The following is a 19861-nucleotide window of genomic DNA, read 5'->3' as shown; positions in this document are numbered from 1 at the left end:
AATCATAGAATCACCAAGGTTGGAAAAGACCAAAGGATCATCCAGTCCAACCTTTCAAGAAAGAAAATAACTCCCTGTCAGGAGTTCATATTTCAGCTAATCATTTCTGAGGTGAAGAGCTTTTAGGCTGTTGTTTTGGTTGACATGAAATCCCTCTTCCAAGCACATGGAGCAACTAAAAACACAACATAACATCAGGGAGAGAGAGATGTGCTGAATTAGCCAATCTGTGACTGAGGCATTCGATCAAGGGCCCTGATGGGCAGATTCTGTCCCTTCCATTAAAACCTATGGTGCTTTGTGCTTGGTCTTGAGAATGGCCACTGTCTCTTGTGCCAAAAAACTTGACACCCTCAAGTGACATGGTATGGGATAATCTGTTCACAGAGTTGGAAGACTTCTCCTAATCCTTATCACAAAGTGGCTGGTGTTTTCTCCAAGACATGATTTCTAGTCTATAAATGCTGAGAATTCATGGGGATGCTGTGGCCCTTCCTAGTGTGTGCAAAGTTTCAGTTTTATTTCAGCTCTGTCTGGGTTATAAGGCAGTAAGTTACAGTTGTTATGCATTTGGTCCCCCTATTGTTAAAAACTGCTATTTGCTACATTTCCATAATTGCGGAAAATAATGCTGTAAATAATTAAACCAGTGCCAGCTCCCCACGCAGTGCCCTGTGCAATGCTGTAATCCAGAGGGTGGGATTTCATTCTCACTAACATGATTGAAATGATGGACTTGCCTTGTACAGCATGAGAAAATTTCTGACTTCAATAGAGCACTAGGTAGCCTTTTCCTCATTCTCCCCAAGCCTCCTTTCTCTCACATATTGAAAGCTTTTTTCTTGAATGCTGTGATGCTTTCTTCATTCCAGATGATTTGTTAGGTGCTGGTGGTTACAACTAAAGGAACACATTAATATTGGTTGTAAACCACTCGCTCTGTGAGGGGATACAGTTTACATCACCCAGGTGGCCAGTAGTGACCAGTAGTCTTCACTTGTCCTCCACAATCCCCTCACTGCCCACAGACAGGCAGCTTCTGCAATTCATTGTGAGAACAGAACAAAGCAGCTCTGGCCATAGGATGTGCCCCACGATGTCCCTGTGCCGTAGGCAAGCTTAGTGTCCAGCAGCTCTAGTAGGCAACTGCAAAAGGGTTATCAAAGGCCAAGGTGAATTCTGCAGAAGCAACATACCCCAAAGAAAATGTAAATTATAGCACCAGCAATACGAAGCCAGGGTGAAAAGCACATCAGGTAAACATTTGACTTGCTGCAGCTTGGACCAGGAGACTTAAAGGCAGGCAGGAGGCATCGCATCAGCTGCTGCAGTTCCAAAAAAGTACAAAGCCGTTGCTCCAACATCAAAACTGGCAGCAAGGCAGTCAAGTTTTCTTTTGGAGAGATTAGTGAGAACGGATGTAGGACTTGCATGCCTATTTATTTGCATGGTATAGTAGATGAAAGTCTATGACTCAGGCAACGCTGCTGTTGTCTCCCCCATCCAGGCAGGTAAGCTTCTGTTCCACTGAGACAGATGCTTCATATCCTTCCTTAGCCTGTACCAGATCGTTATCTGATGGAGGAATGAGCCCAGGCTGAGCCTCACATTGCGGAGAGGCTAGATGAAGGAGAAAAAACATGAGAATCAGTCATTAATTTAGCCAGACATTCCAGATTTTAACCATATCTAAGTACACAACCCAAACCTTGGGATTTTATTAGCATTTAATATCTCAAATACTTCTACAAATCTGGATTGAATGGACTGTTTTCCTTTGTCATCTCATTACATCTTTACTTTTCCTGCCCGCCTTCCTGACAACCTGCAAATGGGAAAACCTCCTCACATAAACCATTGACCAAGTCTGGGATGAGGAGTGGATCAGCCACATCTGGCTGCTTCCTTCTGTGGTTCAAGAAGTTTAGAAAGCAAGAGGTTCCACTCTGAACTCTGTGACTTGAGGGAAGGGTCTCCTGCATATTGTTTAACTCCTCCCTCTGTGCAGTCAATAATCAAGTGTCTCCAGCCATCTCAAATCTTGTTGCTATTAAATCACTATGTTGTATCTATATTATATCAATAAATATACTCTTGCTTCTCCCTTACGAGTGAAGTGTAAAACATAGCCATTTCTATCCACAACAAGTAATTTGTAATCCAAATGCAATCCCTCAGGTTCATTTACCTCAATAGTTTCTATACTACAGCAATGGTGTTTATAGGGAACTTGCATTTTTGCCTTCTCCCTGCTGCCCAAAGCCCTTCCCTCATGCACAGCTTTAACATTTCTTATCATGTAGAAGACACAGAGATCAGGCAGGATGCTGCACATCCCAACATGCTCCATTCTCCACTCATCTGGAATCCTTAAGAACAACTGGGTAGCCACATCCCTGCAGAAGCTCCCCATACTTCATGCCCCACATCCTTTCTGACAACAATAAACCACATGTTGTTCCCAGATGTAAGAGATACTTCTCAGTGTCTCCTGGACCGCAGGGTGGAAGCCGGTGACACAGCCAAGGCCCACATCTATGCTTAGCTCTTAACTAGGCCCCAGTCCTGCGTGAAGCCTTCCCAAGGCTCTGTTCATGCAGAACTACTTCAGGATGAGGATCCTTGTTAACATGAATGTTGTATTGCTGCAGAAGCTTCATACAAGGGACTGCAACCCTCTAGCCTAAGCTTTATGAGTTCTTCCCTATATGGAGATGCTGGGTATAACTGAAAGATGAGGTCTCAGTGAATAACTGCCCAAGGCACATCTAGACTGAAATGGCATGAAACTGGTTTTGACAGTGTCAGTATGCCTCCTTATTTTTGGAAAGCCTTCATAGACCAGCTGCATTCTCAGCTGTTGTGCCCCTGGAGTTGACTGCTTTATCCGTTAATTTTCTAAATGCTCAGTACCAGTTCTTTCTGGCATCTATCCAGGGCATGGCAGAGTTCATGGACTCTGTACTGAGCTTACTGCCATTGATGCTGTAAGATCTCTTGCTCTGCTACTGAATATCAGTGAATTAAACCAATGTGAAGCCCGTGACATTGTTCAACACCAAGATGACAGTCATGACAGACAGGTAAGTCTGTCATCTAAAGCACACTATCTTTTGAGTTGGAAGGGACCTTTAAGGGTCATCTAGTCCAACCCCTCTGCAGTAAACAGGGGTACCAGTAAACAGCTCACTCGGGTGCCCCATCCATGCTGACCCTGAGCATCTCCAGGGATGGAGCACCCAGTGCCTCTTTGGACAAACTTTGCCAGTGCTTTGCTACCCTCACTGTAAAAATGTTTTCCTTATATCTAGTCTAAATCTCCCCTCTATTAGTTTAAAACCATTTCCCCTTGTCCTATCACAACAGACCCTGCTAAAGAGCCTGTCCCCTTCATACAGCCCCTCTTTAGAAATCAAAAGGCCGCTCCCTGAAGCCTTCATTTCTCCAGGCTGAAGAGCCCAAGCTCTCTCAACATGCCCTCATAGGAGAGGTGTTCCATCCCAGGGATCATTTTAGGGGCCTTCCTCTAGATGCACTCCAGAGGCCCACATCTCTCCTGTAATGAGGATTCTACATGTAGGCACAGTGAGGTCTCACCAGCACAGCACACAGGGGCAGAGTCCTCTCCCTCACCCTGCTGGCTATGCTACCTTGGATGCAGCCCACTTTATGATTGGTTTTTTGGTCTGCAAGGGCAGAGTGCTGGCTCATCCCAGCTGCCATCCACCAGTATCAGTAAGTCCTCTTTGGCAGGGCTGTGCTGATAGTGGGGATTGCCACAGCACAGGTGCAAGACCTGGATCCAATGTGTACTGCATGTATAATGATGTATACTTTCTAGTGAGGCAGCGAGTTGCCATCATCTGGATTCCCACCATTCAGAATGACTGCCTTCTCCTTCACGTATGGATATACCTCCACAGCTCTATCTCCTTCCCTCTGTGCACAAAATCTGAGTATTATCAACCTCTGCAATAGCTTTCACAGAGCACACGCAGCATACTGACATGGAGATGTGGTGGTCGTCTCTGTGAAGTCTTTCTTTTCTCTGGCACGTGGTTTTAGCACTGGAGCTCGAACAGGTGCAGGTCGTATCCCAGCATTGAACTGGGAGCTCTGGGCGAGGGTCTTTGCTGCTTCTCTGTAAGGTAGGTTCCCAATGGGCTGGGAAGTGGCCCAGCTGGGGCGAGCTGGTGGTTTTTGAGTCAACCCAAAGTCTTCAGTAAGTGATAGCTAGAAAAGAAGACAGTCAGTATCTTAACAGAGGGGCTGAAAACATTGGAGTCTGTTGAAAACTTTATAAATGATACTCATAATGATGCTACAAGCATAACACTGCAGTGACTTGTGCTCTTATCTAAGTTTACCTTAAGGACAAAAGGATCCAATTAGAAACTGATGCTAGTAAAGCCAAACCTACAATACTGAATTCTCCAGGTTGACTCCTTTCTTAACGCACAAATTCTCCCCTGTGCTTATGGTTGTAACTAATCCCAACCTTCCTGTTTGAAGTCACAGTGGAAAGGGTGAAGTTTATTTTAACATGCTGCTCAATGAGCGTTTCACTAAACACTATAGAAGTTAAGCAAAAAAAGAATCTTGGCAACGTAGTGATTTTTTTCATTGAAAAAGATCCCAAACATTGAAAAACACAGTTGAGCAGACCTACAGCTTTGGCTTTTTAGAACTGATACAAATTATTCAGTACTAATAGTGAACCAACAGCAACAAAATCAAACATTTACACTGAAACTCGTTAGAAAGCAATATCTTCAGTTGTGCAGAATGAGAAATTAGTGTCCACAGCAAAACGGTTTTAAAATGGAAGTTTTGCAGTTCCTGCCCACCTGTTTCCCCTTTCTATTGTTTGGATTGGCAGCAGCAGCAGCAATATATGGTGCTTGGTACCTAATTGTCTGACAATAAATGAGCAATTCAGCAACTTTTGGCTATCAGCCTGCAGAAAGGCAGGGGATCATACAAGTGCCTAAGGTGGCCCAGGTTCTGAGCCTGGGTAACAGAGACAGTGTGATACAAATTGCTGCAGTTTTTCTGTCCTCCTGAGAAGAGCACAGCACCAAAGAAGCAGTAGCAGCTGCAGCACAGATCTGACTGTAACTTGGTTTTCAGCTCTTGTGTCCTGGTTTAGGTTCTGTTTTAGAGTTAAAAGGACAAAGAGCATCAAAGCCAGGCCATGCCTTCAAATTAGAATGACACATATAAACTGAGTTTCAATTTCCAAAATATTTTCACACTCAGGAGTAGTCACAGGGGGTTCAACAGGATTTCTTGGATGAATTAATAACATTTGAAATGAGATTTGCAGAATATAGGTGACGTAAATACACCCTGGACAGGACTGTGTCACAGAGCCAAGAGCCCTGGATCCTCATGTGTGATATACCCACATAGGATACACAAACACCAATTCCCTGTGTATCTGTCATCAGATAATTTATTCCTGACTTCAGATGCTGCAATCTTACCACCTTGGGCAGTGAGGCAAGAATGACTGATCCTGTCAAAAAGATGTTATTTTGTAAGCACTAAAAATAAGTCAGTAATTCAAGAACAGCTGGGAGGGTGGAGCAGTCTCCCAAACAGAAACGAGCAGGCAGCCTGAAAGGCAAAACCAGCCTCTAATTGCTGACATTGCAGTCATTTGCAAAGCTGTCAAAAGCATCAATATGATGGATTTTTACCTTTCTAATAAAGTATCTCTGCTTTTTGACATCTAGGGAGGATTTGGCATGATGCTTCCTGTTTTGCTGAAAGCTGCACAAAACTCCTTATTGGAAGTCCTCCAAGGAAGAGCCCCTCACTGTGTAAAGGACACTGATGTGGCTGCACTGTCACCTGTGAGGGGACCTGTAGGGTCAGAGCTGGGGACTCACAGCAGGGCAGCACAGCTCCATATCAGAAAGAACAGGAGGGATGAAACAGTGGCCCAAAACAAGGGGATCTGGTTTCCATGCCCAGCCTGCTAAAAGCTCAGCTGAGTCAGGGAGCCTTTCTTCACTTTGCTTTGTATAATACTGGGCAGTAGCTGCTCAAGGTGGTGTAGGCAAGCCACAAAGCCTTGATCCAGCAAAGTGCTGAAAGAGATGATTAACAGTGAAACTCTACTTGTCTTTAGTGTCAGGCATTTCCCTCCATAAAGATAGAGCAGGCATTCCCATCCCACTGTGGAGATACAGTGGTTGCATGCATACTCATAAGAAGGAAAGCAGCCCTTAGTTCAGAGACCTAATTAAGTTAATTTATTGTAACACATTATTTAAAGTAATTTAGATAATTCACTTTAATTTATTGTAAATTAAGTGTAAGCCTGGTCACATTCTATGCTACTATTTCCATGATTACTAATAAACTCCAAAACACCACAAGTTTACGAGGAGGAGACCTGATTCACCCTATGCAAAGCTGGAGCCGGCGGATTCAGGTCATCACTTTAATTACATGTTTCTTCTGTTTTGCTGTGTTGCTGTTCAGCCTCCTGAGCTCAGAGCTCTGTATAATGGCCCTTTTCACATCTTCATTGTTGGCTGTAATATACTTTATTCTCGTCTGCTTTCTACACTTGAATCACTGATCTATTTAAGAGCTTCACTTTAATTTGACTTGATGTTTGCATGCTTGGGGCATTTATTCTTTCATCATATTCTGTCCTTCTTCTAAGGATTTACTAAAAGGTTTGAATATTAAGCTTCTTTATTTGGAATTGATTAAGTAAGAGTCTTTTCACAGGTCTTAATTTCAACAAGATTTCCTTAATAAGAAATGGAAATTAATTCTAGATGATTCCTAGTGAGCTATATATTCTTTTTTCTATGCATTAGCCTATTATAACCTAACTTTTGTTGTCATGTAGCTCTGTAGTCATTAATGGTCAGTGAAACAGCAGGATTATACACTGCAATACCAAAAGAGGACAGGAAACACAGCTCTTCTGCTGAAATTTGTACTGCTCAAGAGAAATACAAGTCAATTTTCAATGTATAGGTCTAGGAAAGAGGGACACAGCATGGACTGCCCCAAATTTTAACACAAAAAGAAGATAGTGCTACCAAGATTGCATAACAAGAACACACAAAGTTCTGTTCTGGGCTAATGTCACTGAGCTGTGACCACTAGAGCTGTAGGGTGCTTACCCCTGGGTCAGGCTGTCCTAACTGCCTATGAGGCACCGAGGGAGGATGGTGGACCTGGCAGGACTTGACAGCATGCAGCAGCTTTAAGAATCTCCTCAGAGCTTTTTGTGGGCAGAGAATTTAACATCCCCATTTAGTGTCAGCTAAACGCTTCCTGATGACTATTTGCTATGGAAAAAATAATGTCTCTAAAGCTACTGGGGGATCAGGGCCAGCCAGCATGGGCTCACAAAGGGCAGGTCCTGCTTGACCAACCTGATCTCCTTCTATGATCTTCTGACCCATCTGGTAGACGAGGGAAAGGCTGTTGACGTGGTCTACCTAGGCTTCAGCAAAGCCTTTGACGCTGTCTCCCACGTTATTCTCCTGCAGAAGCTGGCAGCCCAAGGCTTGGACAGGTGCACTCTTGGCTGGGTAAGGAGCTGGCTGGAGGGCCGGGCCCAGAGAGTGGTGGTGAATGGAGGTGAATGGAGCTAAATGCAGCTGGCAACTGGTCGTGAGCAGTGTTGCCCAGGGGTCGGTGCTGGGGCCTGTCCTCTTCAGTATCTGTATTGATGACCTGGATGAGGGCATCGAGTGCACCCTCAGCAAGTTTGTGGATGACACCAAGTTGGCTGGAAGTGTGGATCTGCCTGGGGGTAGCGAGGCCCTACAGAGGGATCTGGACAGGCTGGATGGCTGGGCTGAAGCCCATGGGATGAGGTTCAACAAAGCCAAATGCCGGGTCCTGCAGTTTGGCCACAACAACCCCAAGCAACACTACAGGCTTGGGGCAGAGTGGCTGGAAGACTGTGTAGAGGAAATGGACCTGGGGGTATTGATTGATGCTCAGCTGAACGTGAGCCAGCGGTGTGCCCCGGTGGCCAGGAAGGCCAATGGCATCTTGGCTTGCACAGAAAAGGTGCTGCCAGCAGGAACAGGGCAGTGATTGTCCTCCTGTACTCAGCTCTGGTGAGGCTGCAGCTGGAGTAACATGTCCAGTTTTGGGCCCCTCACTGCAAGCAAGACATTGAGGCCTTGGAGCGGGTTCAGAGAAGGGCGACAAGACTGGTGAGGGGTCTGGAGCACAGGGCTGATGAGGAGCGGCTGAAGGAGCTGGGATTGTTCAGCCTGGAGAAGAGGAGGCTCAGGGGAGACCTCACTGCTCTCTATAACTTCCTGAAGGGAGGTCGTAGTGAGCTGGGGGTCGGCCTCTTCTTTCGTGTGACTAGTGATAGAACTAGAGGGAATGGCTTCAAGCTGCCAAACCAGGAGAGATTTAGGCTGGTCTTTAGGAAATACTGCTTTTCTGAAAGAGTGGCCAGGTACTGGAATGGGCTGCCCAGGGAGGTGGTGGAGTCACCAACCCCAGGGGTGTTGAGGGACGTGGTTTAGTGAGAAGTATTGATGATCAGTGGATGGTTGGGCTGGGTGACTCTGTGGGTCTTTTCCAACCTTGGTGATTCTATGATTCTATGATCCTATGAGCAGCCAACAGAAAGTGACACAGGCGTAAATACAAGTTGACCTTGTACTGCTGCAATTTATAGCAAAAACTGATGCTGAATTTATAAAAGAGGGTTTGGGATTCACACTGGGACTCCAACTAGGTGTTTCCACCTTCTAGTTGCGGGCTGCAGGTTAAATAACTTTAAACAAGTTCCTAAACCCTAGGGAAAGAAAAAAATCAGCCCCCTCTTTCTAGCCTGAACTAAAATTCTTTCACTTCTGTACTGACAATAAAACAGCTTTAAATCTGAAATGAGAAGCCATGGAGGAATGAAACTGTAAAGTCTCTCTGATCTAAAGGCTACAGAGGAAGCCTTTGGAGAATGGAAATTTTAAGACACACGTTGAATAACTTTAATAATATTTCTGTTCTTTAACACTGACTGAATCTATTTCCTTTCAAAGAGGCTATATATGGGTCAGGAGAATACCTCTCAATCTCCGGAGACAATGCTTCTTTTTTATGTAAACCTTCTTTGGCTCAACTCACATGCTGTTCCCTGGCTTTCATTGCTTGGGAAACACGCTTCCAGGTTTGCGAAAAGCCCTGATACGCTTGCAAGCACATCTTTCTTTGGCAGTTATTTGCTGCCCTATCTACAAAAGCTAAACCCATGATGCTTTCTGGAAGCCTGACTTCCCAAGACTCCTTTCATGTGAGGATGCCCTATTTTACCAGCGATAAGCACAATGAATCCTCAGCATTAAGACCTTAGGGCTGCTTACCCAGGCACAGTGCAATGAACAAAGTAATAAAAGAACTTCAAACTGCAATAATCAAAAGTTGTGGAAATGGAAGAGTGGCTCTGGGGAAAGATGCAAATGTCATGAGAGAACTGATCCAGTGGAAACTGGCTGTCAGGATACCATGGAGTACACAAAGTGAGGAAGGAGCAGATAACAGGATCAGTGTCTACACACAGACAGTTGCTGTCCTTTTTTCCCATTGCAGGTGGGCTGTGTCTGGGCCACAACGAGAAACTGCCCCTGGAGCAGGCAGATGTGGCATGATTTGTTCCTCCTTATGGCCTTATTGCTACCAGCCAGATAGGCAGCACGTGTGCCTGGCAGCCTGCTTGTAGTCAGGAGCAAAGTTTCACTGTTGCCTAAGTTAAGTAAATGCTCTCAGCTACAATATTCCTGGGTGTAACTGACAACAGACTAATATAATTACAAACCAGGGATACTCACCAGTGATGTTGATTTCTGGAGTTTCTTAGATCCACAAACTGCTTTCTTTTTCTTCCTAGCTGCTTGCCAGCTAAGGTCTGGGGTCTCCCCTCCTCCTTTCTTTCTCCTGCAGAGTAGAACAGAATAGTATTAACAAATGCTATGGAGTTTGTTCCCTGGGGTGGAGAAGAAGAAAATTCCTTATGATAAGCCACCCGAAAAGACATGGTTTGAGCTCATACATTTTATCTTGTACCTGGGGCAGACCAAGAGTGCACAGGCAGTTCTGTGGCCCAGAGGAGCTTGCTATTTTTTTAATTTTGATAGCTTCATAGCATTCAAATGCATGTACTTGCCTTGACACTTATGGATATATGAACACATCACTGGGTAAACACACAAGGGAATTCACAGAAAGGGAAATTTAGCAAAATAATGCTTGTATTTTTAATTTAGTCCATGTAACTTGCAACATAAACAGGGTTAGAGGACTTGCCTTTAAACAAGTTATTCGTCTTTACTATAGCCAAGTAGACTTTCTTATGAATGTAAATGATTTTATTTGCAGCTATAATTAAAGTTAATATGATAGCAAACAGAACAGGCATGTTCCAGAGAGTGAAAATTAAGTGAATATGGCCAATTGTCATAATACTCCAGTATCAGGATTCAAATGAGTACTATAAGAAGGTTTTTTTAGGAATTTGGACAGGTTCACAAACACATTTGGTCTGAAAGTATTCATTCCCCTTCCACATTCACATTCTGCAAATCACAGCTAAGTTTACAGGTTTAGTAAATTTAAAGCAGCTACTCTGTGTGCTCTGTGGGTTCACCTCCCAGCTCCACCACCAGCATGTCTGGGCTCCTGGAAAGCATGCTAAAAATCAAATAGTGAACATGAAGTCATGAATTCACCGGGTGGAAGCAAACCTTGAAAGCAACCCTCATCCAACAAAGAAGCAGGGCTGCACTGCATAACGTGCACATCCTCACAAGCAGCCAGCAGCAGTCTGTTATTCACTAGTCCCAGACCAGCTGCAGATCAAAAACCATCAAGACAAATCAGACAAATTATTTCAAATAGCAAATTGAGGAAAATTGCAGTCTCTTTGTAAACACTAACATCAGAGAGAGAGAATTCAAGCCCAAATACTATAGGGAACAATGTGGTCATCTTTAGATAAGAAGGCAGTATTCTGCCAAAAAGAATCAGCATAGGGAAGGCTCTCCATCATTGTTACAGCTGGGAGTGTTGTAAGAGTATAAGGAGTGGCTCTGACTCCATTCCTGATAGTCCAGTGGCAGCAGTGGAATAAGCCCATCCACTCAGAAAACAAACACACTGATCCACTTATGCAGGGAGAAAACACCAATATCCTGTCAAACTTTGGTTTATGGTCTCAAATTAAGAGTTTAAATTCTACTGCCGTATTCTAAAGTCCATGCTCCTGGGGTCAGAGCATCCCCCTGTAGCAGGGAGTGATCTCAGCCCACAGTCAGGACAATGAGTGGTGAGGATGGAAAGGAAGACACTGCAAAGGAAGATGGCATCACAGCCGAGTAGGGCAAGGCAGCTCTTGCTCCAGTGCTGAACTCAGTGCTTCCCACCCTGCTTTTCTCTCCCAAGGAGTGTTTTAAATTCCCACGAGTCCCACAGGCAGGGAGCATGGGGCTGGCTATTCAGAAACATGAAAAGCAAGACACAGGCGTTGGGATGCAGAGGACGAGCGAAACATCGTGCCCTTCTCACACAGCCCAGCCCCGTTTTGTCAGAAACTGGGCCTAGGCTGCTGACAGAACAATTACTGAAAGTAATTATTTTCTCATTGGGTAAACATTTCAGCACAATATGCAACTGTTTTTAGAGCCTGCCCATGTCCATAAATTATCTAACTGAATTAGCGCTAGAAGGCAGGGCTGGCTGGGGGAAGGAGCTTTCATTTTGGCTGAGCTGTTGTCATGAGAAGGAGCAGGGCTCTTTCTCGAGGCACAAGCACACAGTCTTGGCAGGGGTCCAGTGCTCAGCTAGAATCAGGATTCATTAGTCATGATAAAGTGGGAGGCAGATCTTTTGATTTACTGGCACCAAGCAGCACCATCACCAGATGCCTTCCAGCAGAACTGGATGTGCACAGCTGGAAAGGAACGCCCCTCCTGCTCAGAATCCCAGGGAAAATTTGCTACTGTGGTCCCAAGCTTTAGATAAAAATGCTTCATTTCACCTTTGGGGTATTGCTTCGTGTTCCCAAAGAGACAAATCCGTCCTCGCTCGTCTCTGTTTGCACACAATGAAAAAAACTATCTGGACAATTCAGGCAGAAAACAGACCAAACAGAAATCACCCTTGTGATATATTGCTCACAGACGTGCAGCAGCACTGAAAGCCACCACTATAACTCTAGCAAGTGATTTTGATAAGGCCTCCAGGCAATTTGTAACTCTACCCCTGTCTGTATCTCCTCTATCTCCTTGTCACTCCCTCGACCACGCATCTGCTCATCACTGCTGTTGATTTCACTGCTCAGAGACTGAGCTTTTCCCACACTTCCCCATCTGAACCAAGAAACGTGTACTGATCATACTCCAGGATTCCCAGCTCCTCTAAAGCTGCAGGAATATTTATCATTGAGGTTCTCAGGTACCATTTCTGATGCTTTCCTGAGCAAGCAGCAAAAAAAATCAAGGCATCAGAAAAAAAGACAAAAACAAAACAAAACAAACCTGTCAAGACTCAATTATCATCCAGATTGCAAATTAACCTCATTTTACCATCTTTCAAGCACTATCTGGCAGTGGCCCAGTGTTATAATTCTTCCCATTGACATGAAGCACCAGCCCTGACCAGGCAAAACACCTACCAAATTGTTCTACAGAAATGTGTTTATTTACTTCTTCAAAAGTAAATACCCAATTATGGTCTCATAGGCCAAAGTACATGTTTTGTTTTACATCTCTTAGGACTCTTAGTCTAAGAGTCTTGATTTAGACTAGATATTGGGAAGCAATTCTTTACTGTGAGGGTGGTGAGACACTGAACAGGTTGCCCAGAGAGGCTGCAGATGCCCCTGCATGGAAGCATTCCAGGCCAGACTGGATGGGGCTGTGGGCAACCTGGGCTAGAGGGAGGTGTCCCTGGTTATAGCAGGGGGTTGACACTACGTGAGCTTAAAGATCCCTTCCAACACAAACTATTCTATGATTCTATGACTTTATGACTCCCTTTGACTCCACTCTCCTACATAAGTGAGAATTGGCTGCTGCTTGTCGCACTTCCATGCTCAGTTTTTGGCTAAGCAAGGAATTCTCTGCTCTGAGTGGACAGTGGTGTGGAGGTAAAATGGAGGAAGAGAGTTGTAGCTAAGGGTTCCTCTGCAACGACCAACAAAGAAACAGAGGATGACTCCACCATTTAAATGACAATATTTTGGCTTCAGAGTTGACACCCTGTTACGATGCCCAGGAGAGTTCTCTCTTCTTTTTGGAGCAGAAAGCGAGCATAGAGAAGATTTTTAGTCAGTTCCAGGAGCTAGGAAAATCTTTAATTTTTTTGTTACCTCTTAAATTCTGCAAGATTTAACCCAGCATTAGGCAGATTGACTTTGATTCAAAGAAGTAGCCAGTGACTAGTCTCACACACCTCTTTGATGATGGCGTCAGGTGTTCCTTTGATGTAATCTTGTTTGTTCACAAAGAATTTTCTATAAGTTCTGTTTTTCTCAACACAGCAGCAGGCAGATGGAAAGAATGGTTTATTTGTTCTCAGCCATCTCTTTGGCTGTCTGCTGTGTTTCTGCTAGCTCTGCTGCACCTTTTCACCCATGCTTATAACCTGCCCCAAGAAAATATTTGCCCCTCCCTACATGCATTCAGACTGCAGCAAAACTCATTACCTCTCCCAGACTACCACTGCAAAACCCTGTATTTTAGGAAATCACTCCCATTGTTTTAGGAATCTCATTTTACATAGATTTCATTACTTCTGACATATAGTCTACACAAAGAGTGGATGTTATGCTCTTGAGCTCCAAGCATTCATCTAATCTGAGAAATAACTATACCTAACACAGCCTAGGGGGTCAGAGATCTTTATCTCATTTCTCTGTTCTACTTTACAACCCTGTACACTGGTCAGGCAGGGTCTGCCTGAGCCTGTAGGCTGCAGTATGATGGATCAGCTTGCATAGCACTCACATTACCTTTCCTTGCACAGCAGACTAGATACTCACTGAGTGCAACCTCCATCAGCAGAACAAAACAAAGCTTGGCATTACAGAAGGGCTATGAGCACTTTACCATTTTGTGGCCACTTGGATCTCTTACCAAGCTGCCTGCTTGCTGTCATTGCTGCTGCCATGGGAGGAAAACACAAGCCTGGAATGGGGTGTCCCACCAGTCCTGCTGCAGACAAGGAGCAGGTGAGGTGCAGGAGACCAGGTCCCCATGCAGCTGAAAGGATGGAGGATGCAATACAAAGCCTTAGTGGGAGGATTTCTGGAAAGGGGCTGCAGAGGGGACACTGTCTGCAGAAACACCATTACATGAGCAGGTAGCTGGGTCAGCACTTGAAACAACACACCTGTATTGCTAAATAAGAGTCATTACAGGCAAGACTACACACTAGCAATTACTTTCAGCTTAAGTGATATTAAAGGGAGATCCTTGATAAACAAGTAAATCTCTTAGAATTCATTTTTCTCCTTGCCATAATCCTCTGTAATTACGGATAAAAGCCAGATTTGCTAGATCACTAGGCATTAAAATATCCTCCATTGCACAAATGGATAGAGGCTCAAATCTTACTTAGGAGAAGAAAACAGTCAGTATACTGTATGATTAGCAACTCAGAATCATTAGCATCTGGTTGTCAGCTGCATCTACAGCTCAGTGCTGGAACAAGCAACTTCCAAACTCTTTGAACAGGGCCTGTCCCATTTTTGACACTGATTCATGACCAGCACATGGGAACCCTAAACCTCACATAAGTCTCTGGAACAGGCTACATAGGAACGCTTCACAGCTGACAAATAATATTGGAGCAACTATTTCAACAAGAGGCATTCTGTCAAAATATTTTGTTAAAAGCATCAGAGAACTTTACCTAAAATGCTAGAGTTTGGAAATATACCGCAGAAAGAGGGTGAGGTGAAAGCTGGAATGCTCTTTGAAGTAGTGCAGTATCCCAGGACTAGGGGACGCGGATTAAAAAATGATTCATAAAAGGCTTTTGCTCACACACTGGGAACTTTGTGGAACACCCCGGAGGAGCGGTGGGTCCAGCAAAGTTAATCACATTGAGAAAGAACCTCTGCAAGTGCACTTCTGCTTAGCCAAATAATCACTAGGCTGGGGTAATTTGTGGCTTGATTGTTCCTGTGCATAGTGCTCATCTCAGCAATATCAGTTATTTACTTAATGTACAACCTGGATACATTCATTGTGGATTAGGTGGTTCCCAAGGCTTTTGTTGGCACAGGGAAGAGGAATATCCTCCTCTGTGCATTTTTGGTTGGGTGAGAATGTGCAGTCCTTTTTACAGGGACTCACATACGAAGGAGGCAATGGTCAAGTTAATCCACTACGTCTACACCAGGCTCAGACTAATGATAATGTTACCACAGTTTCACAAGTTACTGCACATCAGCTGGATGGAGGCAACTGCTGAGAGCATGTCCATGAAAAAAAGGAGAGGTGGCAGAGCCTTAAATGAGTAATGGACACACTCCTTTGCACTACTACCACAGCCTCCTTGCTATTGTGCTCTCCTTGCTATTGTGCCTCATTTGCTTGTGCTTGCCGAAATCTGACCACAGTCCTGAGATTCTGAAAATACCTTATGCCAGATATGCCAAAGGAAAGAAGTCAATGTGCAAGACTTTGCTCTGGGTTGCAGAAATACTTTCTTTGGTCAGCTGTTGACCAGGTAATTCTGGGAGCCTATGAACTGATGGATCTAAGCACTCCATCCCAGCTAGCATAGACACAAATCCTACTCTTACTTGCATATCATGTGGAACATATACACACATACATGCTCTAATACCTGCACTCTCATTTGAACATCTAAATCTCTTTTCAGCCAGAATTTCCTTGAACTGATAGAACTGTATATCATCATTCATCTTTCTTTCGTGCAGAAATTGCATATTCCTCTCAACTTTGTAGCTTAGAAAACTACAAGCCTATTAAAAAAAATCTTGAACAATCTCTTGATCTAATTCTTCCCCTTAGAACTGTGTAACCTCCCCAGGAGCTACAGCCTGTTTTATAGGCAGACGCTAACAAGATCTACCAATGCACAGTGCTGAAAGGACGCAAAGCAGTGAAGCTGCAACCAGAAGAAGATCAAGAGCAATACGAGAAAAGGCAGAAAGGCAGAACAGTGTGCTAGCTTGGGTTTGCAGCCAAGCTGCAGAGCTACAAGGCTTCCAGGCAGCATGAAGCACAGGCAGAGGGAACTTGCAAAGGACACAGACATACTCAATTAGCACAGAAAAAGCAAAAGGCAGAGACAAAGCCTCTTACGCCTGCCTGGCCTGTTCGATGGGATCATAGTTGTTCAGGCAGTTGAATCTCATGGTGTCTTTTGGGCACTTGTCTGGTGAACGCCAGGGTGGAATTTCTTTTTTCTTCTTTCTAGTCTTCTTTTCTGGTGCAGAATGTTTTCCTTCTGGCGTGTTACTTCTCACTTTCTGTACTTCAGTAACTATGGACTCATCCTTCGAAGCAGTCTAATGAGAGACATTAAAAGAAGAAAATTAATTTTATCCTTCAGTGAAAATGTGATTGATTTTACCTGACCTCAGATTTGTAAGAACTAGGTATTAATTCACTGGACAGAAATAGGCACCCCAGCAGTGCACATCTCAGTGCCCACTGCACTTAGATGGGCTGAGTTGCATTGGCTTCATCCACTGACCTCAGAGACAGCCTATGAGGGAGCTGGCTAGAGGTCTGAGTTTTTGAATAGAAGGCAGAAGATTCCTGCCTTCACAGTCCCATTAACAAGGGGTCTGGATCAATGAATCTCAAGAGAAAACAGTTGCTACTGAGTAATGCTCCACTTCCCCAAAATGACCCTGCCACCTTTGAAGAAGACAGGATGAGCCAACACGGAGCCTATAACAGGCAGAACATGTGGGGTTTTTTAGCTTTCCACCAGCTAGACTGACTCTGAAACTTCAGCAGGGACAATGCTGGGCTTCCCAGTCCTGCTTATCAGATTGAGGTAGGCTATCACATTCCCTGCAACCTGGAGAAGAGAGGGGAAAAGCCTGGAGTGCTGGAGAGAGAAATTTGGAGGATTACTTCAGAACAATCTGAAGAGAGGACAGGAGGAGAGGGAGACCTTGGTGACTGCTTCCTTCCTAACCTCTGAGGTTTTCGTTCCCTCTCATCCTTACCAGGGGTGGATGAGAGAAAGCAGACCACATGGCAGCACATGAGTTTAGATTCTAATTTAAAATTATGTATGTTCCTTCTTACTAGTGGGAGAAGGTAGTAAGTTTAAAAGTTAGTAACCCTATTAGCCCAGAGTATTATAACTGGCGTGGAACACCTCCAGAGCTGGTAAGCATATACCTTTGGTCTTGTAACACGCAGCTCTTTCACCATTTCAATGTAATGTCTCTTCCAGATTCCTTGCTCAAAGGGGGTTGGAATGAAGTTGATGTACCAACCAAAATGCAAGCATTTCTTCATCCAGAGCTGATCCAGTTCAGACAGGTTCTTCCAGTGCCAGCTCACCTGTGGATGACCAGTAACCACATATAAGAGAAGATCAACATCTTGGGGTTTCAGACATCTCAGATTACAGCTGGAGATTTATCTCCCCTGGATGCAGCTCCTTAAACTAACACTGTACTTCAGTGCTGTTTGAACTCCATGTAAACCCAGATTTCCTCATGATCTGCTCATTGTTGGTTGATCTCCAGTGCAGGGCGAAATGCTCTAAAGATCACTAGTCAAAAGGAAAGACTTCAGCTCACTTAGGGCAACTTCCTGCATTTCTACCCAGTAAGTGCATAGGAGTTGGAACAAACCCTTCATTGCATTTTGCTGACAAAAACAGAAAAATAACCCCCCCAGGTCTGATACACACATTCAGTTTTCTCCCTACTCAGGTTCTGCTTTTATACTCCATTGCACAGTCACCTTGCATGCAATACTTCTTCTAGCCTAAGGGCAAGCATCATCTATTTGCACAATTGTGCTTATAACAGCAAATATTCAATGACATGACAGAAGTAGCACTGTAAGGACCTTCCTTTCTCATACCCTAATCTATTTTCTCCCTGTCTGTGCATGAATACCTGTGGCTCATCTTCATAAAAAATGAATTGTTGGAGAGAAATACTAGAGAAAGCTGAGATTTTGATGTATTAGTATATGTATTAGTAGTAATATATGGTGTACTGTGTTTGTTAGTGCAGTAATCATGTCACCCATATTTGAGCTTATTCATTCAGAACTAGCTTGGGGAACACATTAGCAGATCGAATCCTTAGACAGTATGCTCAAAAGCACCTTGATAACTTCTCTGCTTCTGCACATCCAGCACTTTACCTTCAAGTATTTTAATGGATCTGGTTTTTGCTATTTTTCTTAAAGCAGTGTATGCACTTCTTTACAACCACCATGGGCTTCTTCAAACAATTAATGATTCTGCACATTGTGCAAAATACTTTAAAGAACATGGTTTGCAGAAAGCACCAGGCCTTCTTGAGAACAATCAGCCTTGTAAAGTGCCACATATTAAATGGCTTAGCGTTGAGCTCCCAAAATTAGTCTTCACTTTCATAAACATTGGCCAATTTGATTTAATTTAGGATCTGGGGAAGTGCTGTGTTCTATCTCGTACGAGTGTCACTAAGCATATAGCACCAGGGTGCCAGGTCACAAGGCATTCTTGCGTTCCTACAGCTTTATTGTAACCTGGTTCTGTTTCTTGTTTTATCTTTCTTGACCCAACTTTCTGAATCTTAGCATGTGTTGGTTTTTTTTTTACCTGCGCACATCGACAAAGACTCCGTGGGTCCAGAAAGGAGAAGATGTACAGGGACAGAACTCTAGGAAGCTTCATGGTAAAATCTAGAGCTTCGATAGGAATTTGATCTTGTAGCTTCCGGGCACAGAATTTCTTCAGGGACAGGGAGCAGAGCTCCAACTGATCCACCAGGATCTTCTGTCTCTGAGCATCTGTCCACTTGATAAACTGAAAAAAGAGTTCCAGGTTGTGAGAAACCAGAGATCCAGCTTGTTAAAATAAATCATACATGTAAGGCAAGGGAAGGTGTCCAAAGAGCAGCTTTTGGTGACTCACTCAATAGCAAAGCACGTAGGAACTGGGAACAAATGGAGAGGCTACATTAAAAGAAACTCAGAAGCCACATAACGTATGATTTATAATCCTCAAAGGATCCAGGATGACCTTGTCCAGGACACAGTCATCCTCACAAGACTCTTAACACCTAGGATCAGTTTGGAAAACTTGGCTTCAGTCATTAAAAGAAGGAGACTCAGGCGTGTGTTTGCAGGATTGGGTCCTAAGTTGACTGCTGCTTCCTCACCTATCCTGACCCATATATGGCCCCCAAAACTGCAGTATTTGAGTGCCTCGCAGTTAGTGAAGTATTTATTCCCACAGTCTGCATAAGAGAGAAATCCCCACTGCCTGCAAAGAAGCAGAGCAAAGAGAAACTACATCAGTTGCCTGCATCTCCCAAGGAAAACGTGACACAGACCTGGCAGCACAGTAAGAGATTTTTCATGGCATTTCTGTGCTTATGACAGATATCTAAAGAGGAGGAGGAAAACAGCTGGACCTCACTGTGGGAAGAAATGAGCACATAACCACACAAGCACGTATCGCTTGATACAACAGCAACAACGGCACTGAGCAGAGAGGAGCAGAGCTGTGTAAACAGGGTGGGAGCAACGGCAGCCGTACCTGGTGTTTAGCCTGTGTTGACAGCAGGGGATGGAAAGGGCCCTGTCAGCAGGAATCTCCTGGGAGGAGACTGACCTCATCGCCACAATCTGTGCAATCTGTC

General features: G+C 44.2%; 1 protein-coding gene across 1 annotated transcript in view; it reads right to left on the bottom strand.

Moving 5' to 3' along the window:
* FBXO16 (F-box protein 16) overlaps window positions 1-19861 on the bottom strand; it is a 37771-nt gene continuing 17910 nt past the window's right edge. The window contains exons 4-9 of the mRNA XM_048937450.1: window positions 18817-19023; window positions 17391-17555; window positions 16335-16540; window positions 9831-9936; window positions 4008-4233; window positions 1-1620 (exon numbers count right to left, since the gene is read on the bottom strand). Coding sequence (XP_048793407.1) covers window positions 1475-1620; window positions 4008-4233; window positions 9831-9936; window positions 16335-16540; window positions 17391-17555; window positions 18817-19023 — 1056 coding nt within the window. The 3' untranslated portion in view covers window positions 1-1474. The remainder of the gene's footprint in view (window positions 1621-4007; window positions 4234-9830; window positions 9937-16334; window positions 16541-17390; window positions 17556-18816; window positions 19024-19861) is intronic.

The sequence above is a fragment of the Lagopus muta genome, chromosome 2 (genome assembly GCF_023343835.1).
Source record: "Lagopus muta isolate bLagMut1 chromosome 2, bLagMut1 primary, whole genome shotgun sequence".
In the NCBI taxonomy this organism is placed as follows: Eukaryota; Metazoa; Chordata; class Aves; order Galliformes; family Phasianidae; genus Lagopus; species Lagopus muta.
This window is presented reverse-complemented; position numbering and strand designations above follow the sequence as displayed.